Source organism: Geotrypetes seraphini, chromosome 6, assembly GCF_902459505.1.
Source record: "Geotrypetes seraphini chromosome 6, aGeoSer1.1, whole genome shotgun sequence".
In the NCBI taxonomy this organism is placed as follows: Eukaryota; Metazoa; Chordata; class Amphibia; order Gymnophiona; family Dermophiidae; genus Geotrypetes; species Geotrypetes seraphini.
This window is the reverse complement of record NC_047089.1, coordinates 242,363,657-242,389,262: the sequence shown is the minus strand read 5'-3', so window position 1 is coordinate 242,389,262 and position 25,606 is coordinate 242,363,657. Positions and strand designations below refer to the sequence as shown.

Genomic DNA, 25,606 nt, shown 5'->3' with positions numbered 1-25,606 from the left:
GTATGAATGGCCACAACCACTGACCCGCAAGTTTTGCTTTGAAGAATGCTGGTGTAGAAGGACCGAGGTTGAAATAGACACTAGAAAATGACATGGGATTATTTCCTGCGGTTATCCGCGGGGATGGGAACGGTGATGAATTTTGTCACCGTGTCATTCTCTAATTGTAATCTCCACAGCTGGGTGACATCATTGCACACGGTCTGAACCAAAGCGACCATAATGCAAGAGAGGCACAAGAGCGACTCATTTTCCTACTGCTATTGTGCAAGAGACTTCAGTTTCCACCCCCGCCTCTGCCACCTTTTTTGATGTCTGTGCTGACTGTAACGGTATGATTCACTATTATGGTTTATATAGACAGAGCAGGGATGGGCAAAGCCGGTCCTTGAGTGCCACAAGCATGTCGGGTTTGCAGGATAACCAGCATGAAAATGCATGAGATAAATTTGCACCTCCATTGCACCTTCTGTGGTAGGTGCCATCGACTTTTGTTTGAGTCTTAGCGTCTTGATGAATTACAGATCTAAAAAGAAATCGCTTTTGTACTAGTCTGGTAAGAAGTGCGACCATGTAACTCCTTCCTACCGACTCCTGCATTGGCTGCCGATGGAGGCACGTGTGAAGTTTCTGTTTTAAGGTACTTTTCAGCCTAGCCCCCAGATATATAACTGACCTTTTCTCTTTCTCAACCAATCGACTTAAGAGAAGCTCAAACTTGAATTTTGTTTCTCCACCGGTTAAAGGATGTAAATTTAAAAGACATCATCATTTCTTTTCTTATCGGGCAGCATTATGGGGTAAAGATCTGAAACAATTACTCATACTTGCAAATGGTGTCAGGTCAAAAGCGTGCCGGGACAAAGGCGCGAGCAGACAACTGAGCGCAGCGTGGAGGACGGAGACGTGCGCTGAAGAAAAAGACTGGTTTTAGGGGCTACGACAGGAGGTGTGGGGGGGGGAACCCCACACTTTACTTTATACAGATCGCGCTGCGTTGTGGGGGGTTTGGGGGGTTGTAACCCCCCACATTTTACTGAAAACTTCACTTTTTCCATGTTTTTAGGGAAAAAGTTACGTTTTCACTAAAATGTGGGGGGATTACAATCCCCCAAATCCCCCACAACGCCGCTGCAATCTGTATTAAATAAAGTGGGGGGGGCTCCCCAACAAAACCCCCCATCGTAGCCCCTAAAAACAGTCTTTTTCTTCAGCGCACGTCTCCGTGCTGTGCGCCTTTGTCTTCTGCGTTACTGTCTATGAACCCTTGCGAATACTTATGGGGAATTTAGGAGACACCTAAAAATATATTTGTTCCTAAAATACTTAGGCAGCTACACTGAACAATAACTGACCGCTAAATCTTAACGATGTTAATACTACTCAATCTGTAACTTTTTTAATCATTGTAAACCACATAGAACTTCACGGTCCTGAGGTATATAAACTGTTATTATCATATCGTAAGGTTCTCCAGCGTCATCCTCACGGCTGTTTTCAACATGTCCAGCCATCTGATTGCAGATTGCCCTCTTCGCCTAGTTCCTTCGATCTTCCCAAACGTGATGTCCTCCTCCATTGACCTCTCTCTTCTGACGGTGTGACCAAAATAAGACGGTCATAACTTCATCGTTTGGGTTTATTCATGGTGGATATCCTGCAAACCTAACCTGCTTGTAGCCAATCCTTGATGCCGAGTGTATTACATTCCTGTGTGAAATGAACAGATCTCTAGAAGAAGGTTTCCCAGCTATGCTGGTCCCATTCCCAGAATCCTCCTGATTCCAGATATGATGGGGGTAATTCTATGAAGAAGGCAGTAACATTTACACCTTAAAAGAAGCAATAGGGGTGGACCAAAAAACTTCCAGCAGCCAGGCTTGAACAATCAAAAGGCTTCCCCCCCCCCCCCCAAAGTACCCAAAATGCAAGGACCTGACACAGGGCTGTGTTTCAGGGGTCAAAATGCTTTGCAGAACTGTAAAGAAATGTGGAGAGATGATACTGAGCAAATGTAAGTGGTTTATTTGATTTTCCCAGGCTTGTCCGAGCTAAAACCTGATGTATTTTTAAAGTAATCTTTTCTTCTTCATTGCTAGAATTGTACATTTCCTTAGTATCATCTCTCCACTTTTCTTTAAAGCTCTACAGAGCATTTTGACCCCTGAAGCAGGTGGTTTCCCGCCGAAACAGGGCCCCATGTTGGGTGCTTTGGAAATAAACTTTAGATAACATCTGGTTTTCTCCTTGGGATCTGGATTGGCCACTGTTGAAAACAGGATCCTGGGCTTAATGTCCCTTAGGATACTCAGGAACCTGTTTACTGCTCTACTAGGACTGGCTATAAAATCGGAACCTGTCATACAGGCAGGCATGTACTGTTCCATTCACATCTTTGGGGGGGGGGAGGGGAAGGGGGTTAGTGACTATTTGGAGAGTGTGGGAAAGTCATGCTTAGATCCATCCAGTGGTCAGTTTGGGCATCTTTTTGCTCCTTATTTGTTGTTAAAATAGGTCTAGCCCCAAATGTTCAAATTACTGCAAAAAAAAAAAAAAAAATGTCCAAATCGTATGCCTACCCTAGTCTTTGCCAAACGAACCAACGGTGGAGATTTTTCAAAGATACAAGTGTAGTTGTTTTATTTCAAAGCTCTGCTGCATTTGTGCAATGGCTCGACACACACGTGTATCAGCCCAAACGGCCTGTCTCAGGAGCCTTATTGATAACGCAATATATTTTGCAGAGTCAAGCTTGTTGCAGATAAAAGCAACATCAAAAGGGTACTCGATCGAGCAGAATGTCTCGTGGTAGTTGTTAAGGAGTTTCCTGGGGCCACTTCTTCCTTCTTCTCCCTCTGGGCCTCCCTAACCTAACCCTGGCCCCCCCATCTCTTATACTTCCTGGTAGCTGCTTCCCTGACTTCTCTTTCCCCGAAATAAACAATTACACTTGTATCTTTGAAAAATCTCCACTTTTGGTTCATTTGTGGTTGTATTGTGGAGATGACTCCTGGTCCTTCTAGTCCTTGCCAAACCATACGCCCAAAACACCCCTTTGAAAGTTAGACGCTCTACAAATGAACAGCAGAGAAAATAGCGACTTGGAAGGGTTTGGTGAGAAAAAAACACCCATCTGCCCCTTTATGCAACTTTTTGGACATTCTTCTGTTTTGAAAATGAGCCCCAATGTCATCCAGGTTCCAAGATAAACTTGGCCTACTTCGAATAAGCTTCTGCTGCTGGTGAATACAGGGTAGCTAGGTGTGTGGTGGCACTGCTTCTCTTCACCAGGATCCCCTCAGGTACTGCAGCTAACAAGAACCTCCTGGGATTCCTTCACTTCAGGCCTGTTCTGTTCTGCCAGAGGTCTTTTAACTCCCCGCTCTCTCCTTGAGCTCCGCCCTCCTGGCCAGACAGGCTACCACACCTATTCTTAAAGTCACATGCTAATATTCTAATTATTTACGCCCGTATTAAACACGGCAATGTCTGGACCCACTTTGCAGAACTGCTCCCCCACCCTGTGTGCAAGTCTTCAGAAACTTGCCAAACTTGTTCAATTGATACGATACACACTTCACACATTAGAAGTAGAGAATGACACGGGGACACATTTTTTTCCCGACCCTGCAGGAACTAATTTTCCCATCCCATCCCCACGATTTCTTTTCCTGTCCCTCCCCCATTCCTGCAAGCTCTGTCTTCATCTGCACAAGCCTCAAAGGCTTTAAAATCATAAGTAGTGACATTCCAGAGCTCAGACTGTGATGTCATAATGCCTCATTCCACCAATGCCTAAGCTCCGTCCTCATCTGCACAAGCCTCAAACGCTTTAAAATCATAAGTAGCAACATTCTAGAGCTCAGATTGTGATGTCATAATGCCTCATTCCACCAATGCCTAAGCTCCGTCCTCATCTGCACAAGCCTCAAAACACTTTAAAATCCTAAGTAGCAACATTCTAGAGCTCAGATTGTGATGTCATAATACCTCATTCCACCAATGCCTAAGCTCCGTCCTCATCTGCATAAGCCTCAGACACTTTAAAATCCTAAGTAGCAACATTCTAGAGCTCAGATTGTGATGTCATAATACCTCATTCAACCAATGCCTAAGCTCCGTCCTCATCTGTACAAGCCTCAAACACTTTAAAATCATAACTGTTTGAGGCTTGTGCGGTTAAGTCAGAACTTACCAGAATGGGACAGGGACGGAGAAATTGAGTTCCTGTGGGGATGGGGAGAAATTTATCCCCCTGTCATTCTATAATTAGAAGCTGCCGACAAGTTAGAAAACGGGCAGGAATTTCAAGCCAATGAGACATCCAAGTCCTCCTTTAATAGTGGTCTAGCTACTAGTTCATAAAAATGTGGTGATATACTCTGCACATCCAACAGACCGTTAAAGCCTGACATTTCTTTCTCTATAATATCATCAAAATCTGACATTTCCTTTCTGAGCACCCTACCAAAATCCTTATCCACACTTTTAGCACCTCTTGCCTAGATTACTGCAACTTGCTTCTCAGAGGTCTCCCACTAAATCGTCTCTCCCCCCATCAATCTGTTCAAAATTCTGCTGCACGACACATCCCGCCAGTGTTGCTAGGCTCACATTACCGCTCTCCTCCAGTCACCTCACTGGCTCTCTATCCATTTCCTCATACGGTTCAGACTCATCTCTTCAAAAAACACTTCCCATCATCATAACCTCACAAAAGTATTAGAAAATGCTCTCATGACCACCTCCATCACCACCACCAGCAACACCCTGAATCCGGACAGTATTATCTCTATTCGTCTAAACAACCTATCACTATCTACTACCTGCTATCAATTTCTCCTGGAAAAGTCCAGACTAACAATTGTAACTGGACACATTCTTGATTACATGTACTGCAATGCTACTGGAAATGTCCAGTCCTCTAACTTGTAATCCGCTTAGAACCGCAAGGCACAAGCGGAATAGAAATCACTAATGTAATGTAATGTAATGTAATTTGAAAGTTTTTTTTCTGTAACATCGCTGTCTGTGTACAGTCTCTTCCTCTGTATACCGCTCTGAACTGTTTGTGGTATTGCGGTATACAAAAATAAAGTTATTGTTATTGTTGACTTATAAGCGCATTCACTCTGCAGCTCCTCAGTATCTCTCCTCTCTCCCCACACTCCCCCCTCCCCCCCCCCCCCCGGCACTCAGCTCATTGGATAAGTCTCTCTTATCTGTACCCTTCTCCTTTATAGCCAACTCCATATTCTGGCCCTTCAAGTTTATTTAGGTCTTGATATACCACTTTTATGTGCAAAGTGGTTTACAAATATTTAAAAAATATCTAATATAATAAAACGGTAAGCCGCGCATGCGCACTTCCTATGCGTGCGTCCGTTTTCCGTGAGCTGTAGCACACATAGGAAGTGTGCATGCGAGGCTTACGGTCTGGCCTCACGCGCAAGACAAGTGCACCCCCTGCCCACTCCAAGCCAGGACCGCAGCCAGCCAACGATCGCCTCCACAGCGCGCGAGGGGAGGAGGGAGAGAGCTGGGGGCTGTCCCGCTGGCAGCATGGCCCCGATCCCCTTGCGCCGCAGCAGTGTCGACGACTCCCCCACCAACCGCTGCCGCTCCTGTTTGAAGCGGCCTGCTTAGGTTCATGGGCGGCTGTGTTGAACCTCGCAGGCCGCTCTCCACATGAAGCACGTTCCCTCTGATGCGATCGCGTCAGAAGGAACATGCTATCATATGGAGAGTGGCCTGCGAGGTTCAATACAGCCGCCCATGAATCTAAGCAGGCCGCTTTGAACAGGAACAGGAGCGGCAGCAACCATGGATGGATGGAGACAGGTAAGAACGGGAGGGCTATGGAGCAGGCAGAAAAGGGAGCTGTTTGGTGGGAGGGTTATGCTGAATGCACAAAGCAGGCAGGCAGCCATTGCACAACAGGGGGAGAGGCAAAGGGGGCTGCTTTGGGGGGATGGTTGTGCTGGGGGCCGACAGCAATCATGGGGGGAACAAAAGAGGGCCACGGAGCAGGCAGGCATGGCACAACAGGGGGCCAGAGGGAGAGCGAAAGAGGGCTGCTTTGGGGGGAGGGGTGTGCTGGGGGCAGACAGCAATCAGGGAGGGGGGGAGGAACAGAAGGGGGTTCACGAAGCAGGCTGGCATTGCACAACAGGGGGAGAGGCAAAGGGGGCTGCTTTGGGGGGATGGTTGTGCTGGGGGCCTACAGCAATCATGGGGGGAACAAAAGAGGGCCACAGAGCAGGCAGGCATGGCACAACAGGGGGCCAGAGGGAGAGTGAAAGGGGGCTGCTTTGGGGAGATGGTTATTCTGGGGGCAGACAGCAATCATGGGAGGGAACAGAAGGGGCCCAAGAAGCAGGCAGGCATTGCACAACAGGGGGAGAGGGAAAGGAGGCTGCTTGGCAAGCAGGGGGGCCAGGGAGACAGACAGAAAGAAAGACGCACAGACAGGGGACCAGGGAGAGACACAGACACAAACACAAAGAATGACAGACAGACAGCGTCCAGGGAGACAGAGAGAGACAAATAAAAAACAAAAAACAGACATACAGACATCTACTCTAGCACCCGTTATTGTAACGGGCTTAAACACTAGTTAGAAAATATAATATCATGGGGAACAATTTCACAAGAACAGTACAGACAAAACGAGATACATATAGGCAAATGGGAAGGATATATTACTTAAACTAAAAGAAAGGGAAGGCGAAATACAATAGGAGTAGGGGGGAATCTTTTATATCTGGCCTAATGTCTGGAACAGACTGCCTGAGTCAGTACTTCAAGCTCTGTCTTTGGCAATATTCAAATCTAGGCTAAAAGCCCACTTTTTGAAGGCTGTTTTTAAAGCAACCATGTCCATTTTATCATTCCCTCTGTGACAAATTCCCTAACCCCTCTTTATCCTGTTTGTCTGTTTTAATTAGATCAGGGGTGTCCAACCTGCGGCCCCGTGAAGTATTTTGTGCGGCCCCGGTCAAGGGCAATGCAGTGTTTTCCTCTGCTGCCCCCTGGTGTTTGCCGTCTTGCCGGCTCCCTCCTCTGTCTTGCTGCAGCGTTTGCGCGGCCCCAGAAACATTTTTTTTGGCCAATGCGGCCCAGGGAAGCCAAAAGGTTGGACACCCCTGAATTAGATTGTAAGCTATATTGAGCAGGGATTGTCTCTTACATGTTTAATGTACAGTGCGGGAGCAGTCAGGTAAACGTAAGCGAGATTGCCAAAAATGCAGCGTAGTGAAGATAGAGATCAAAGTACTTTACACACAAATAATAAAGATCCCTGAAGCGAAAGTTACGGAGAAAGGATAAGCACGCGCCCCCTTCGCTTTTGAGACTGCTCATATGACAAAGATTACAAATTCATTGGAATCAGACTTCCATCTCCAATTTAAGTTTTCAGCAACATTTCTCTGTGGGTTCCTTGAAAAAGGTTACATGGCCCACGCCGGGACCCTCAATCCTATGAGCTAAGTTTGAGCTACAGCAGTTTGGTCTATGATTCTCATATGGTATACATCTTATATCTTTACCTGAATTTTATTATTCTTATCTGGCTGAATATTACTCCTCTGGTCTCTTATCGTTTTACTTTATTTAGCATTACTAATTACATGTCTTTGCACATATATATCGTATATTTCTTTTCTTTGCAATGCGATATACTTGGCATGTGTTAATAATTGTTATCATATGCTTCCCCTTTTGGAAGCATCTTCGTTGTTTGTATTATGTTCTCTTTTATGAAAACCAATAAAAATTTTCTGAACAAAAAAAATAAAATTTATGCGTATATTTCTCATTAAATTTACATAAGTTAAAACTTCTTAAATTAAATTTTTTTTTTTTTTCATGCACAATGATCGGGATTGGTGGGTCTCATCATAGGGACTTGGGTCCTTGCCTTGATTACACAATTTTGAGGGTATGTTAACTTTCACATAATGTGACTTCTAAAGGTTAAGGCTACCTTAGATTTTGCTTTAGAGATCTTTATTATTTTTGTTTAATGTACAATGCGGACGTCTAGCAGTGCTATAGAAATAATAATTAGCAGTGGCAATCTGTAACATGGTATGTTAATTTCAAAAGAGAAAACACATGTACGGTAACTGGAATCGGAGCTTATTGCTGATGTACATGTGTATTAGCTTAGCAGAGTTTAAAAATTTCCTATTGAGATGGCTTGGAGAAATACACTTCTTATTCCCAGGATAAGCAGCATAAAATCTATTTTACTACTTGGGACTTGGGTTGGCCAATGTTGGAAACAGGATAAGAACATAAGAATAGCCTTCATGGGTCAGACCAATGGTCCTTCTAGCCCATTATCCCGTCTTCACGGAGGCCAATCCAAGTCACAAGTACCTGGCAAAAACCCAAAGAGTAACAGCGTTCCATGCCACTGATCCAGGGCAAGCAGTGGCTTCCCTCATGTCTGTCTCAGCTACTGACTATGGGCTGAGCTTGATAGACCTTCGGTCTGTCCCAGTATAGCAATTCTTATGTTCTCCCACTTGCTTTATTTAGGCTAGCAGACTTGTCACCAGCCACTCACCCGGTTGTTTCCAGTTTGATCCTTGTAGTAGACCCAGTTCAAGCTCTCGTCCATCCTGTACTGCACACTATATTTCGTCATCCACTCGTCTGCATCGCAGCGTCCCTGAGTCAGGAGGCCAGAAATAACCTTCACCTCTTTAAGGTCAATCTGCAGCCACTGCCCGTTGTCTTGAAATTTGGAAAGCCAGGCACACCTGCTCAGAACAGGGGATCTAAATTACACAAGCACTAAAATACATTCCCTATACTAAATCCTGCATGTCTCAGACGTGAGCCACTATCTCTCCAAAGGTGTCTGAGTGCATGGTTAGAAAAAGCCTATTGAAGAGGGGGAAAATTTGGGGTCCCTTCGAATAAAGGGTATTAAGCCCCAACATACGCTTAATGGGAGAAATAGTAATAACTTTATTTTTATATACCGCAATACCATAAGCAGTTCAAGGCGGTTCACAGTAATAGAGACAGTTGACAGACAGCAAAGTTACAAGCAGTAATCGAAATACAGCAGCATAATTATAAAGATAAGCAAATTTATCAAAGAAATAAGTCTTTACTGTTCATCTGAAAGACTGGTAGGAAAAAGCTTTCAAAATAGATTCGCCTAACCAGTCTTTCAGTTTACCAGCTTGAAATGAAAGAGTCCTATCCAGGAACCTCTTATAAACCTATGCTAACATAAATAATAGTAGATAAAGACCTGAACAGTCCATCCAGTCTGCCCTTAAGTTATACCCATTAAAAAATACATGATTAGATTAACTTGTCTCTTCTTTGATATTTCTGGGCCGCAGACTGTAAAGTCTGGTCTTGTCCTAGGTTCCAAATGCTGAAGTTGCCATCCAAGCGCACTTCAGCTTATCCAACCACCCCGTTGTTTACAGGACATCTACCGTAAAGTCTGGCCAATAAAATCCTCATGTTCCAAGTTAGGAAAGGTAAACAAATGAAATTTACGGGTACGTCTAGTAATGCCAGCAAGATCAAATTGGTATAAAAGATAGTTTGGAGCCAAACCAGTTAACGTTTTGAAACGCATACAATCAAACTTGAAAACGATTCTAGCCTCCACCGGTAGCCAGTGCAATTTTTTTTATCGTAGGGTAACTGCTCCGATGCTCATAGGAGGTACAGTAAATGCTCCAGTGTTGCTTTTTTTTTTTTAAGGTGTTGAATTATTGGGAATGTAATTCACCCATGACCTGCCAAACAAGGAAAAAAATGTCCTGCACTAATGACATGGCAAATCTGAGCTTAATGAGTGCGAACGTCCTCTGTTAGAACATAAGACCCGCCATTTCCGGATCAAGCCTTCGGTCCATCAAGTCCGGTGACCCGCACATGCGGAGGCCCAGCCAGGTGTACACCTGGCGTAATTTTAGTCACCCATATCCCTCTATGCCTCTCGTAAGGAGATGTGCATCTAGTTTGTTTTTAAATCCTAGAACGGTGGATTCCGCAATACCCTCCTCTGGGAGAGCATTCCAGGTGTCCACCACTCGTTGCGTGAAGCAGAACTTCCTGGACTTGTCCCCCCTTAGCTTCAGTCCATGTCCTCTTGTCCATGTCACAATCTCAGCTCTGGAATGTTGATACTCTCTGGGATTCCGGAATCTTACTATTCATAAGAACATAAGAACCGCCATCTCTGGATCAGACTTTCGGTCCATCTAGTCCGGCGATCCGCACACGCGGAAGCCCAGCCAGGTGTACACCTGGCGTAATTTTAGTCACCCATTCCCCCTATGCCTCTCGTAAGGAGATGTGCATCTAGCTTGCCTTTAAATCCTAGAACAGTGGATTCCGCAATAACCTCCTCTGGGAGAGCATTCCAGGTGTCCACCACTCGCTGCGTGAAGCAGAACTTCCTGATATTTGTCCTGGACTTGTCCCCTCTTAACTTCAGTCCATGTCCTCTTGTCCGTGTCACATTGGACATTGTAAATCATTTTTTTTCCTGCTCTATTTTGTCAATTCCTTTCAGTATTTTGAAAGTTTCAATCATATCCCCTCGCAGTCTCCTTTTCTCAAGGGAGAACAATCCCAGTCTCTTAAGTCGTTCCTCGTATTCCAAGTTCTCCATACCTTTTATTAGCTTCGTTGCTCGTCTCTGCACCCTCTGCAGCAGTTTTATATCCTTCTTTAGGTTGGAGACCAATGTTGGACACAGTATTCCAAGTGTGGTCTGACCATTGCCCTATAAAGCGGCATTATAACTTTCTCCGATCTACTCGTGATTCCTTTCTTTATCATGCCTAACATTCTATTTGATTTCTTTGCCGCTGCCGCACATTGTGCCGACGGTTTCAGGGTCCTATCTATCAGTACACCCAGGTCCTTTTCTTGTTCGCTCTTACCCAGAGTTGCACCTGACATTCTATACTCGTGTTCCTTGTTCTTTCTGCCTAAATGCATTACTTTGCACTTTTCCACATTAAACTTCCTCTGCCATTTCTCCGCCCATTTCTCTAACTGACACAAGTCACTCTGGAGTTCCTCGCTATCCTTCTGCGATCTGATTGCCCGGCATAGCTTTGTATCATCTGCAAACTTGATGATCTCACTGGATGTTCCTTCTTCTAGGTCATTGATGAAAATATTAAAAAAGATGGGCCCAAGTACCGAGCCCTGGGGCACACCGCTAGTCACTTTCTCCCAGTCTGAGAACTTCCCATTTATGCCCACTCTCTGCTTTCTGTTCTCCAGCCATTTGCCTATCCATCTTAGTATATCTCCCTCTTTGTAGTTTCCTGAGAAGTCTTTCATGTGGAACCTTGTCGAACGCTTTCTGGAAGTCCAGGTATATTATGTCCACCGGTTCTCCAAAAATGAAGTAAATTCGTCAAACATGATTTCCCTTTCCTGAAGCCATGTTGACTGGCTCTCATCAGGTCGTGTGTATCCAAGTGCCGGACTATGCTATCTTTAATCAGTGCTTCAACCATCTTTCCAGGGACAGACGTAAGACTCACAGGTCTGTAGTTGCCCGGTTCTCCTCTTGATCCTTTTTTGAAAATTGGCGTGACGTTCGCTCTCTTCCAATCGTCCGGTATCTGTCCAGTTCTAATTAGTTCTGTTAGTGCACGCTAAGCTCAGTTTTAACCACATTCTCATTGAAGGGCCCTTTTGGCAGCTGTGGAGATTAGCGTGTGCTGTGCAAAGTAGCCTGAGAAGAAACTAACAGCAAAGTTAATCTTCACATGGTTTCACAGAATCTTTAATTACACCTTACTAAGGTGTTATCTTTTTTTTCTGGAAAAAAAAAGTTCCATAAGTAATTTTACAACAAACTAATAGTTTGCACAATACACTTTTATATGGCAGAATATTAACACACTATAAAAATACAGGAGTATAAATATCTAAATTGCCGGTAGTACTTTAGGAATATTCAAAATGATTACCGGCTTCTTCAATTCATAATTATCATATTGTACTCATGTAATATTGTACTTATAATTTACTTATGTATCCTTATGTGAATAAATATTTAAACATATAAAAAGTGCTCAGTGTCTTATCTCTTGCATGCGAGCCACAATGAGATCATTAAGGGACCATCATCGCACTTTTAGGTCCCTTATTAAACATCCAATGAGTGCTAACGCTGTCTCTTAGATACTATTGAATAAATGATTGTACTTATCGTGTTTATCTTGAATGGTCAACTCTTGTGGCTCTGCAGGCTTACTGTTCCAATGAAACTTAGTGAATAAAGGTGTCCAAATTGTGCCAAAAGTGCGAATCTGGGGAGTAGAGAAAATTTAAAATTTGAACATTCGCACTTTTGGCACAATTTGGACACCTTTATTCACTAAGTTTCATTGGAACAGTAAGCCTGCACAGCCACAAGAGTTGACCATTCAAGATAAACAAGATAAGTACAATAATTTATTCAATAGTATCTAAGAGACAGCATTAGCACTCATTGGATGTTTAATAAGGGACCTAAAAGTGCGATGATGGTCCCTTAATGATCTCATTGTGGCTCGCATGCAAGAGATAAGACACTGAGCACTTTTTATATGTTTAAATATTTATTCACATATATGTAATTTGAGGGTATATAAGTAAATTATAAGTACAGTATTACATAAGTACAATATGGTAATTATGAATCGAAGAAGCTGGTAATCATTTTGAGTAAGAATATTAACACATCCATGAGAGTGTCATCAGGGTGCTTGTAACTATAAGGAGGCAGCACTCCCGGTTATATGCTTAGGGGCTCATAATTGAAACAGAAATACGTCTAAAATCGGCCAAATTGGCATTTGGACGACCTAAAAGACAGGTCATCCAAGTGTCGACAATTGAAACAGGTTTTTAGACATGCCCACAGACTTTTTAAGTCTCTGAATCCCGTTGTGCGCCCAGAGCCGAAAGGGGCGTTTTTGAAGGAGTGGTTAGGGCGGGATGTGGGCCGACCTAGATTTATACCCTCTTTAACTAAGGTGCGCTAACGCATCCATAGACTAACATGCACGCGCTAAATGGGTTAGCGCATCTTAGGACTGCAGGGGTAATCGAAAGTTTTCCCAGGCTGCCTGGACAGAACTTATACGTTGTGACTAGATGAATCTAAAAACAGAACGGGGCTGGGCTGGGCAGAAGTGGGCGGGCCTGAGGGCGGGGCCATGGATCCGGATTTTCATTACAGAAAATCTGGTAGCCCTACTCTGTTCTCCGCTTCTTAACTAACAGCTCCCGTGAGCCAGTGCGAGCTGGCTCCAGCGCATCACTGGTTGGGTTCATAGTCATTCGCGCGCCGACATTGGAGCTCAGACAATTTGGTGCAAGACACCAGCGCGCCACGGGAAAGCTTACTTTTAAAGAGCTCCGAAGCGGGGTGTGAGTGGGGACCCCCCCCCCCACTTTATTTCATACTGTTCGCGCTGCCGTTGGGGGGGTTGGAACCCTCCATTATAGAGAAAACTGAACTTTTTCCGATCCCCCCCCATACCCCCCCCATCGGAGCTCTTTAAAAGTAAGTTTTCCCACGGTGCACTGGTGTCTTGCGCCAAATTGTCTGCGCTCCAATGTCTCGCGCGCTTTTGTCCCGTCACCACTGGTTGCGGCCCTCTAGGCCCGTAGTTAACCAGCCCTGTTCTAGATGCTTGAAAATGTTTAACATTGGCGTTACTATAGCATGAGCTGTTTTTTAGTTGTTTTTTTTTAAAAAAATCTTCCTAAATGAGAAAAACTATCTTGAAAAGGTGAATTTTAATTTGAAATATTGTTCTTGTTTTCACATTTTCCCTTTAGTTTAAGAAATCTGTAGCAGAGCCTTTTACAATTGCTGTTTATTTACTGAATTCCTATGCGCGTCGGAGCAGTTACCGCCGCTGCCGGCGTTACGACCCGCGCTACGGGGTTAGTAAAGGAGTGGGTTGAAGGTCTACCCCACTCATGATTTTATACATTTCAATCATATCAACCGTTGAAAGTGATGGATGAGGTATTACCGGTGAGCGAGTCTACGACCGTGCAAATATGTTTTGCACAGATACGTTTATTGTATCGTTTGAAACCAATGTGGTTACCATCTGACTTTCGTGCTCTTCTACAAACAATGATCTTGCCGCGCCTGGACTACTGCAATGTCCTGTCCCTGGGCTTTGTAGGTGGTACAGAATGATGCGGCCAGAATGAACGTCAAAGATATGAGCATATTAATCCATATCTTCGACAACTGCATCGGCTGCCAGTTGTATTCAGAATTCAATACAAAGCAATGATGATATGTCACCAGTTTTTATATGGTACGAACCCTGAATTTTTTTAAAGGTTTGATGTCTGAGTATCAACCATTAAGATCACTGCGCTCTGAAAGTTCACCATTGCTGAAAACGAAGGCCAACCCTAAATATTTGGAAATGGATGCCATGACTTTTACACGTGCAGGGGTTAAGTTGTGGAATAGCCTGGTTGGTCGGTTCATAGACAATGGCGCGAAAGACAAAAGCGCGCACCGACAATTGAGCACAGCGCGCGCCGCCGCGCCGCTATAAATTACAGTTTTTAGGGGCTCCGACAGGGGGTTTTGTTGGGGAACCCCCCCAGTTTACTTAATAGACATCGCGCCAGCGTTATGGGGGGGTTTGGGGGGTTGTAACCCTCCACATTTTACTGTAAACTGAACTTTTTCCCTAAAAACAGGGAAAAAGTGAAATTTTCAGTAAAATGTGGGGGGTTACAACCCCCCACACCCCCCACAACGCCCCCACAACGCAGCACAATGTCTATTAAGTAAAGTGGGGGGATTCCCCCCCACGCCCCCCTGTCGGAGCGCTAAAAACAGTAATTTAGAGCGGCGCGGCAGCGTGCACTGCGCTCAATTGTCTGTGCGCGCCTTTGTCCCGGCGCGCTTTTGACCTGACACCGGTTGGTCAAATCCGAAAATGTAGAGATAGGAGCTCATTTAGGAAAATGCTGAAAACACTAAACTAAACTAAACCTTAGGTTTGTATACCGCACCATCTCCACAGTCGTAGAGCTCAGCACGGTTTACAGGAATTGGGATGAGAAAGGAACTCCAAGGAAAGGATGAAGATCAGAGGAAAGAAGAATGTTTAGAGGACTAGGATATCAAAGGAGGAGGGAGTGTTACATTTTTGAGAATAGCCAGGTTTTCAGATGTTTACGGAATAGTTGGAGGGAGCTCAGGTTCTGAAGAGGGGAGGTACAGTTGTTCCAGAGCTCAGTGAATCTGAAGTGGAGGGAAGTCCCTAGCTTTCCTGGATGGGAAATGCCTTTTAATGAGGGGAAGGATAGTTTTAATTTTTGGGTAGGATTTGGGTAAGATTTGGGGTAGGATTTGGGTAAGATTTGAGGAGTTCCAAAAAAGTGGAATAAAAGGAGGAAGGAAGCCATGAAGGATCTTGAAAGTTAGGCAGATGCATTTCTTTGAGAAACTGATTTTATGTAAGGATTGAATGTTTATCTTGGTTCAACCTTGTTCTGAATTTTATAATATTTTATGTATGTAACTACTGTATTTGTAAACCGTTTGGGGAATAAAACGGCTATTTCTTCACGGAAAGGGTGGTAGATCACTGGAACAAACTTCCGGTGCAGGTGATCAAGGCCACCAGCGTGCTTGATTTTAAGAATAAATGGGACATACACGTGGGATCCCTACGAGGGCCAAGTTAAGGAACTGGGTCACTAGCACTCAATGGGGTGGGTCAATAGAGTGGGCAGACTTGATGGGCTGTGGCCCTTTTCTGCCGTCATCTTTCTATGTTTCTATGTTTCTATGTTTCTATGGTATATAAATTTTAAAAATAAAATAAATAAATAAAATCTCTCTTTTTAAGCCAAAGAGTCTTAATTTCTTTAACCTTTCATCATAAGAGAGGCGATCCATCCCTTTTATCTTTTTCGTCACACTTCTGTGATCCCCTTTTTAGTTGTGGAGTGACCAGAACTACATGAAATAATCATTGTAGTATCTATTCAGAGACACAATGATATTATCAGTTTGGTTCTCCATCATTTTATGAATAATCCCTAATATTTATTTATTCAATTTTCTGTACCAAGGGAGCTCAGAACAGTTTACATGAATTTATTTGGGTACAGTGGCATAGTGAGGGGTGGGGGTGGATCGCCCTTGGCACTGTCTTGGAGGGGCGCTCACACCCTCCTCCCTGTACCTATTTAAATCTTTGCCAGTGCGAGCAAATTCTCTGACCTGCTACTCGCGCCGGCCTGGCTTCCCTCTGGCTCACTTCCGGGTTGCAGGGTCAGAAAGTGATGTCGGAGGGAACGCCAACTTCGGCGTGAGCAGCAGGCCGTAGAAGCTGTTTGTGCTGGCAAAGATTTAAAGAGGAATGGGGGAAAAGGGAGGGCACAAGTGTAGTGGGGAAGGAGAGGGGGGGCTGTGGATGGGGGGCAGAGAGGAGGGTGTCTCTTACCCTTGCTATGCCACTGTTCAGGTACTCAAGCATTTCCCCCTGTCTGTCCTGGTGGGTTCACAGTCTATCTAATGTATCTGGGACAATGGGGGGATTAAGTGACTTGCCCATGGTTACAAGGAGCAGCGTGGGTTTGAACCCACAACCTCAGGGTGCTGAGGTTGTAGCTATAACCACTGCGACACAATGTAGCAAAAGTGAGCCAAGTCTAGGACGATTAAGCCATTGTGACATCACTGATGAAGTTGGCTCTTAGGCATTGGGGGAATGAGGCATTATGATGTCACAACACCAGCTCTGAGGCTCTAGGGGAGTGGCTAAACAGCTTCGGAAACAATGTAACAGCAACATTCTTAACTGGTAACAGATTTATTTATTCAATTTTCTATACTGTTCTCTCAGGGGAGCTCAGAACGGTTTACATGAATTTATTCAGGTACTCAAGCATTTTTCCCTCTCACAATCTATCTAATGTACCTGGGGCAATGGGGGAATTAAGTGACTTGCCCTGGGTCACAAGGAGCAGCATGGGCTTGAACCCACAACCTCAGGGTGCTGAGGTTGTAGCTATAACCACTGCGACACAATGTAGCAAAAGTGAGCCATGTATAGGATGATCAAGCCATTGTGACATCACTGATGAGGTTGGCTCTTATTGGTGGAATGAGGTATTATGATGTCACAATACCAGCTCTTATCAGAGGCTGTAGGGGAGTGGCTAAACAGCTTGTGAAACAATGTAACAGCAGCATTCTTAACTGGTAACAGATTTATTCTCAGGGGAGCTCAGAACAGTTTACATGAATTTATTCAGGCACTCAAGCATTTTTCCCTGTCTGTCCCAGTGGGCTCATAATCTATCTAATGAATCTGGGGCAATAGGGGGTTTAAGTAACTTGTACAGCGTCAGCATCTATGATGGTTATTTTTATTACATAGGACTTTTTGGACCCCAGTTCGTTTGCAAAAATTAGATAGTTCCAAATCTAATAGATGCTGGCCCTGTCATGCTGATATAGGGACTTTAGATCATCTGTTATTTTTTTGTCCACTGATATTTAGTTTTTGGAAGTCAATTTGGGGACAAATAAAATCTTGTTTTAGAATCGGATATTCCCTTAACATATGAAGCCATAATTTGTGCTACTATGTTGCACGTTAAATCTCCCTTTGATACATATAAAAGCCGCCTTTTCCTGGTTTTGACTGGAATAGCTGTTCAATTGATCACGAAAAATTGGAAAAGCCATGATGGATTAAACTACACATTTTGGTGGAAAAATGTATGTAATATATACAAATATGAGAGAATGAATGCAGAATGTTTGGGGTCCAGTGTTTCATTTAACAAAGTATGGAGTCCATTGGCTTTATTTGCTGCTTCACATTAATGGTTTATGCACTTTTCTTCTAAGTTTTTCCTTACACATCCAGGGGGGGGGGGAGGGAGAGGTAATTGAGAAATTGATATTAATTCTTCATACCAATGTAATAAATAAAGATGTCTTGTATTATTAATAATGGATAGAAGGGTGGGTGGGTAAAGTTGTGGTTCTATATACCACTTGTATAAAATGGTGTAATCTCTGTAATATTTTTCTGTATTCAGTCAAATGTACTACACTGTTGTAGTTTATAAAACAATAACATTTTTTACAAAAAAAAAAAAAAAGTAACTTGTCCAGGGTCACAAGGAGCAGTGTGGATTTGAACCCCCAACCTCAGTGTACTCAGGCTATAGCTTTTAACCACTGTACCACACTCCCACTTTTCTGGCAAGCTGCTCCCCTGGGATCAAAAATTTCAGTGTATTTTCTACAGATTTTGTCATCGTTTGGTGATTTCTAACTCAGTATGTAGGGACGGAGTGAGATATCCAGGTTTTACTTCCAGTGAAAGCAATGGCAGTAGAGCCCGGACGATCTCAATCGATCCTCCTTTTCCTGGAGCCATATGGTAACCCTAGACTCTTTTGTGCCTGTTGAGATTATTTTTCCCTACTGCACCAACTGGCACCTGCCCATGCTAGATGCCCAGTCTCACAATATCGTTCTGCAATTCCTAGCAAAGTACGGTCTTAATGACTTTGAATGATTTTGTGTCATCTGCAAATCTGATCGTCTCACTCATCACTCGTTTCTCCAAATCATTTACAAATATGAGTTAGGCAGGATGCTTGGCTTGATGGACTGTTTGCTTCTTATGGAGCCTGAATACCTCTAGTCTCAATGAAAACATCTGAGCAGAAGGCTTATTTAGGTAAGAGATAGACACTTCAGACCATGAGGCCTACCAGCTGGTCACATTTTCTGAAGAACACTGATAAATATCCATTATAAAGATTTTCACACATTATGGGAGCTGCATAAATGCCCTAATGATACATAGGAGGCAGGCAGATGTCTTTTGTGCATATTCATGAGGGCTTTCAGGATAGCCCTAATAAATATGCGTGAAGCAGATTTGCATGCCTGCCACCTCCATTATAGGCAAATCTCTCTCATGCATATTCATTAGGGTTATCCCAAAAACCCAACTGGCTGGTGGTCCTCCAGGACAGGGTTGGGAACCACTGCCCTAGATACATAACTTAGGTTGTGACCCCACTAGGGACAGAGAAAGTACCCCAAAAACAAGACCTACCCCAAAAATAAGCCCTAGCATGATTTTCGGGGTAGGTCTTGATATAAGCCCTACCCCCGAAAATAAGCCCTAGTTGCCAGCAGCAGCACCCCCCCCACCCCCTTCCACCCCCGCTGACCCTTCCATCTCTCCCTCCCATCCAAACCCCGACCGTGAGACCAAAAAACCTGGAAACAAATGGCAGCATTGGCAGCACAGGCTGCATCGTAGCCTGCCCTTATTATGCTCGGCCGTTTGGTGCCTCGTTGCTGATTACATCATCAGTGATGTGGCAGAGGAACGCCTGGACTTGAGAAGGGCAGGCCGCGATGCAGCCGATGCTGCTGTTTGTTTCCAGGTATTTCAGCTCGCGGTTGGGGTTTGGATGGGAGAGAGAGATGAAAGGGGCAGCAGGGGGGTGTACAGTGGTGGGGGGGGGGGGTGGGAGGGATAGAAAGATGCTGCACAGGGAGGAATAGAAGCTTCAAGGGTTCTGCTGCACAAGGGATGGGAGGGAGGGAGGAAGGGAGGGATTTAAAGCTGCAAGGGTTCTGCTGCACATGGGGAGGGAGGGAGGGATAGAAAGATACTGCACAAGGAGATGGGTGAGAGGGGAGAAAAGATGTTGCACATGTGGGGAGAGAAAGGAAATAGGAAGAATTAGGGTGGTGGAGAGGAAGGGAGAGATGATCATTGTACATGGAAAAAATAAGACCTATCCAAAAATAAGACCTAGTGCCTTTTTTGGGCACAAAATTAATATATGACAGTGTCTTATTTATGGGGAAACATAGTAGTAAATGTGTCTTCTAAAAATTAAAATAAAAAATCCTAAATACACAGACATATGAGTAAGAAATCAAAATGAATTTCTTTACACAGCTTTCAAAATTTGTTAGTTCATAAACCAGAGATTACATGATGGGACACTGTTTTGTGGCATTAATAAATACAGAGCTCTGCATACCTGTTGGCAGAAAACCTGCTCTGAATGACCCCATGACCTACCCAAATCCTTGGCCATTAAGGCGCGCCTTGTTTGGAGTCCATGAGGAGTACCATCCAGTGTACTGTTCCTGATTAGAACAACTTATCTGGTCCGAAGTGACCGCCCCAGACTCAAACCCAAGGGGCTTGTGGTACGGACACTCTGTAATCGAAACCGGTTGCAGTAAGTACAAAGACAGTTCTAAAATCTAATTGCTTAAAAGATTACAGTTTTATTATCAATTGCATTCTCCCCTCATGCTGTGATGAGAGTCCCCTCCCCTTTCCTATCTGACGTTGCATGCACTAGAGGCCTGTACTGAAGCACTGCTGCCTCCCATCCTTCCCCTGGCCTGAAATGCTTTTTCAGGAGGAGGGTGGGAGGTGGTGCGCTTGAGCCTGGGCTTCTACTGGAAAGGCTCTGCACTGGTCCGCAGAACCTTCAAAGTGGCTAGGGAAGAGGAGTGGGGGCAGCAGCACGAGGAACACACTGTGCTGGACACAGGACTGGGAGAAAGAAAGGGAGATACTGGACTGTCAAGAGGGGGTTAGTGAGGAGGAAAGGAGATGACGTACTAGAAATGGGTAGTGGGGTTTAAGGAGGGAGAGATGAGGTGCTAGACACCTGGACCAGAGGGATGAGAAGCTGGCTATCTGGATGGAGGGAGAGAGGGAGAAGCTGGCTACCTGGAAGGAGGGAGGGATGGAGAAGCTGGCTACCTGGAGGGAGGGAGGGAGAAGCCGGCTACCTGGAGGGAGGGAAGGAGGGAAAGACACACTGGTTGCCAATAAAATATAGGATTTCTTATATAATTTCTCTATTAACATTTAAAACATTAATGACAAAAAAACCCCAATTCATTGATCAGTTTCTCATTCCCTATGAACCCTCCCGTACACTTAGATCAATGGATCTCTAATCTAATCTAATCTAATCTAGTCTTCAGTTTATATACCGGGCCATCTCCCATCAGAGCTCGACTCGATTTAAAAGTGGTCAAAGCCCAAAATACACTAAAAAAGTGAGAGAAAAGAGATTAGTTAAAAACTATCATAAAAGTAGATCTCGGATTATTAACTATTCCATCATTAAGAATAATTAACACCAAACACCAGGACATCTTCTCTGTTGTCGCTCCTCTATATTGGAATTCGTTACCCACCAATCTGAGAAATGAAAAAAATCTCGACCGTTTTAAAGGCCGTTTTAAAAGTCATCTATTTAAAGAAGCATTCACGCTGTGACGACCTTCAATTCTAGACTCCGCCCATTATCTTTGCCCCGGTCTTCTTGACCGTACCTTAAATGTTCTCTTTTACGTTTACAATTGTATTTCATTCCCTCATACCTTTCGCTTCCTGTTAGTCAAAAGTCTCTGTTTAGTTTTGTTATCTGTATTTTAAAATTTATGTTATTTTTTTTATTACCCCTGAATCTTTTTTTTATTATTGTAACTCGCTTAGAAATCCTGATAAGCGATCTTATCAAATTTTTAATAAAACTTGAAAGAAGCGATGCTGGACTGTGGAGGTATGGCTGAAGGTTCACCTATGGCAAGGGTAGGCAATTCCGGTCCTCGAGAGCCGGAGCCAGGTCAGGTTTTCAGGATATCCACAATAAATATGCAAGAGATAGATTTGCATCTCAAGGAGACAGTGATTGCAAATCCATCTCATGCATATTCATTGTGGAGATCCTAAAAACATGACCTGGCTCCGGCTCTCGAGGACCGGAATTGCCTACCCCTGACCTAGGGCAGGGGTGGGCAACTCTGGTCCTCGAGAGCTGGAATCCAGAAGGGTTTTCAGGATTTCCCCAATGAATATTCATGAGATCTATTTGCATGCACTGCTTTCAATGCATATTCATTGGGGAAATCCTGGAAACCCGACTGGATTCCGGCCCTCGAGGACCGGAGTTGCCAACTCCTGACCTAGGGCAATTGATAACCTTGTGCTGGACCTGGTTTATTGAATAACTTCATGACATTGGCTTTCCTTATGCACAGTTCTTATCTTTTTGCCCATTGATATATACTTCTTACTTATAAAGTACTCAGCTATGAATACACTTTTTAAAAATATATTTCAACATTTTTGGATTCAGGGATTCAGAGCAGAGAATGACATGGGGACAAATTTTTCCCCGTCCCCGTGGGAACTCATTTTCCCGCCCCATCCCGGCAAGTTCTTTTCCTGTCCCTCCCCCATTTCTGCAAGCTTCACCCTCATCTGCACAAGCCTCAAACACTTTAAAATCATAAGTGTTCGAGGCTTGTGCGGTTAAGGCAGAGCTTACAGGAATGAGGCGGGGACAGGGGCAGCGACAAATCTCACGGGGACAGGACAGGAAAATTGAGTTCCTGCAGGAACAGGGAAAACTTTGTCCCCATGTCATTCAATAATTCAGAGCTTCAGTGGGATAGACTTGTGAGGAAGTGTTCGTCCTACCGTCAGATCCAGCGCTTTTCCGGTCTAAAGCACCAGCTCTACCAATCAGGTGCCTTAATATTCCTCCTATAGAATAAGTTGTAGAGGAGAAGGAAATATCTTTCTAAATCTCAGGAAATAAATAAAATACGCATGCCCCTGTTATAGAGGCTTAGATCCATCAAACCATTCAGGAGCATTCAGGGCAAATGCAGAAGAAATCTGGAATTTCATGAACATTTAAACACAGCTTAAGGACACTTAACACACTGGATACTGGAGACTTTTGAGGTTCTCTAATAATAAAGTGTAGAGGCAGTCCCTGGATTAAGAATGAGTTATGTTTTTTAAAGCTGTTCTTAAGTTGGACTTGTATGTGACTCAGAACTTGTAGATTTGAAGATTCTGCTCCCAGCTGACAAAAGGGTCAACTGTCCCAGTGTTCCCTCTAAGGTACAGCATGCACAACCACACACTGTTCTTAATGTGGCCAGGCATCGTTCCTGAATCTGGGTAGGAGTCTCTGCCACCGGAAATGCTGCTCAGTGAAATCAAATGAAGCTGTGACCACATTCTTAAGTAGCAACATTCCAGAGCTCATATTGTGATGTCATAATGCCTCATTCCACCAATGCCTAAGCTCTGCACAAGCCTCAAACACTTTAGAATCCTAAGTAGCAACATTCTAGAGCTCAGATTGTGATGTCATAATGCCTCATTGCACCAATGCCTAAGAGTCAACTTCATCAGTGATGTCACAATGCCTTGATTATTCCTATACAGGCAGTCCCTGGGTTAAGAACAAGTTATGTTTTTAAAGCTGTTCTTAAGTCAGATTTGTTTGTAACCCAGAACTTGTAGATTTGAAGATTCTGCTCCCAGCTGACAAAAGGGTCAACTGTCCCAGTGTTCCCTCTAAGGTACAGCACGCACAACCACAAACTGTTCTTAATGTGGCCAGACATCGTTCCTGAATCTGTGTAGGAGTCTCTGTCACTGGAAATGCTGCTCCGTGAAATCAAATGAAACCGCAACTGCGTTCTTAAGTACGAGTTATACTTAAGTCGGACGTCTGTAACTCGGGGACTGCCTGTATAGTATACATCAGCACAGAAAACCTGCCATGCAGTGTGTCTCTGAGCACGTGCTGGCCACAGTACACTCTTACCTGGCATGCAGTGCAAGACCATCACTCCAGTAGACCATGTGTAGCTGGAGTCTCTGTGGCAGTCGCATTTACAGGCTTTATTGTGCCATTGTTCCAATTTATCCTCTGGCTTTAGTAGAAATGAGAACAAAGAGAAAGGATGAAGCTTTTCAAATATGAATCAAATTATCAACAAAGTGGATATTGCTAAGGTAGTATAAAACCACACCAAATTTGTTGATGATGACCAAACATGTCCCAAATCATATCATACTCTCAATGTGTAATTCAACTCTGGAATATGTTGCCAAAGAATGTGGTGAAAGCAGTTTGCTTAGCAGGGTTTAAAAAAAAAAAGTTTGGATAATTTCCTAAAACAGAACTCCAAAAGCCATTATTAAGATGGACTTGGGAAAACCCACTGCTTATTTCTAGGATAAGCAGCATACAATCTGTTTTACTCTTTGGGGAAATCTCACCAGGTACTTGTGAGCTGGGTAGGTCACTGTTGGAAAAAGGGCTTGATGGACCTTCGGTCAGTCCCAGTATGGCAACTCTTATGTTCTTATGAGATGTTAAAGTATCTACATGGCATAACTGCGCATGAAGAAAGTCTCAATTGAGAGGAAGCTCTGGAACGAGGGGGCTTAGGATGAAGATGAAAGGGGATAGATTCAGACGTAACCTCAGAAAATACTTTTTCACAGAAAGGGTGCTGAATGCCCTTCCTGTGGAGGTGGTGGAGACGAATAGTGTATCTCAATTAAAGACAGCTTAGAAACATGACAGCAGATAAAGGCCAAATGGCCCATCCAGTCTGCCTATCTGCAGCATCCACTGTCTCCTTCTCTCCCTATTGGCTAAGGCTCTTAACATTTGCATCTCCTCTTCCTATAGGCTAAGGCTCTGTGCACCTGCATTGTGAGGTCATAGAGCTGCCCATCTGCAGTAACAAGTTTCAAGTTTATTTGAATTTGATGTTTCGCTTATTATAATCTAAGCGAATTACATTAAAAATTATTTAACATATAACATTAAAATATATTATACTACATTAAAAAAGGGGCTGCGATAGACTGACAATACGGACGAACTAAAATACATTAGGAAAAAACAAAAGGAGGTTAAAGTTACAAATTGTTGTTTCCCATAGGGAAGAAAGAAAGGTAGTAGTAGGGGGGGGGGGTAAAACACTTGGATTGGGGTATGGTTAATAGAGAGGTACCCGATTTTAGATCTTAGAGATTAGAAAAAGAGTGAGAAAATGGTTGTTTTTAGAGATTAAATGAGGTTTTGAAAAGAAATGTAACCATTACCTCCTCCTCTCCCTATTGGCTACAACTCTTAACATTTGCATCTCCTCTTCCTATAGGCTAAGGCTCTGTGCACCTGCATTGTGAGGTCATAGAGCTGCCCATCTGCAGTAACCATTATCTCCTCCTCTCCCTATTGGCTAAGACTCTTAACATTTGCATCTCCTCTTCCTATAGGCTAAGGCTCTGTGTACCTGCATTGTGAGGTCATAGAGCTGCCCATCTGCAGTAACCATTATCTCCTCCTCTCCCTATTGGCTAAGACTCTTAACATTTGCATCTCCTCTTCCTATAGGCTAAGGCTCTGTGCACCTGCATTGTGAGGTCATAGAGCTGCCCATCTGCAGTAACCATTATTGTCAGCCTAGAGGCCTATGGGAAATTATATCAATCTGACTCTGGCAAGGGAAGACAGATAGACCCTTAGTGCAGGGAAACTGTTTTAAGTATCCCGAATATGTTTTAAGTTTCCCTGATTGAATCATGACTAGCTAAAAGGTGTTAATGTCTGATTAAGAGGGTGCTTAGGACAATGGTGCACAGATCAAGCCAGAGACTTAATCCCATCACCATGCTTGCAGGTATCTCACCCTCCTTAGCAATTAAATTAACCA

At 43.9% G+C, this 25,606-nt stretch overlaps 1 protein-coding gene across 1 annotated transcript in view; it reads right to left on the bottom strand.

Moving 5' to 3' along the window:
* Positions 1-25,606, bottom strand: part of RS1 (retinoschisin 1) — a 34,290-nt gene that overhangs the window by 1,391 nt on the left and 7,293 nt on the right. The window contains exons 3-5 of the mRNA XM_033950054.1: positions 23,701-23,809; positions 20,124-20,265; positions 8,576-8,771 (exon numbers count right to left, since the gene is read on the bottom strand). Coding sequence (XP_033805945.1) covers positions 8,576-8,771; positions 20,124-20,265; positions 23,701-23,809 — 447 coding nt within the window. The remainder of the gene's footprint in view (positions 1-8,575; positions 8,772-20,123; positions 20,266-23,700; positions 23,810-25,606) is intronic.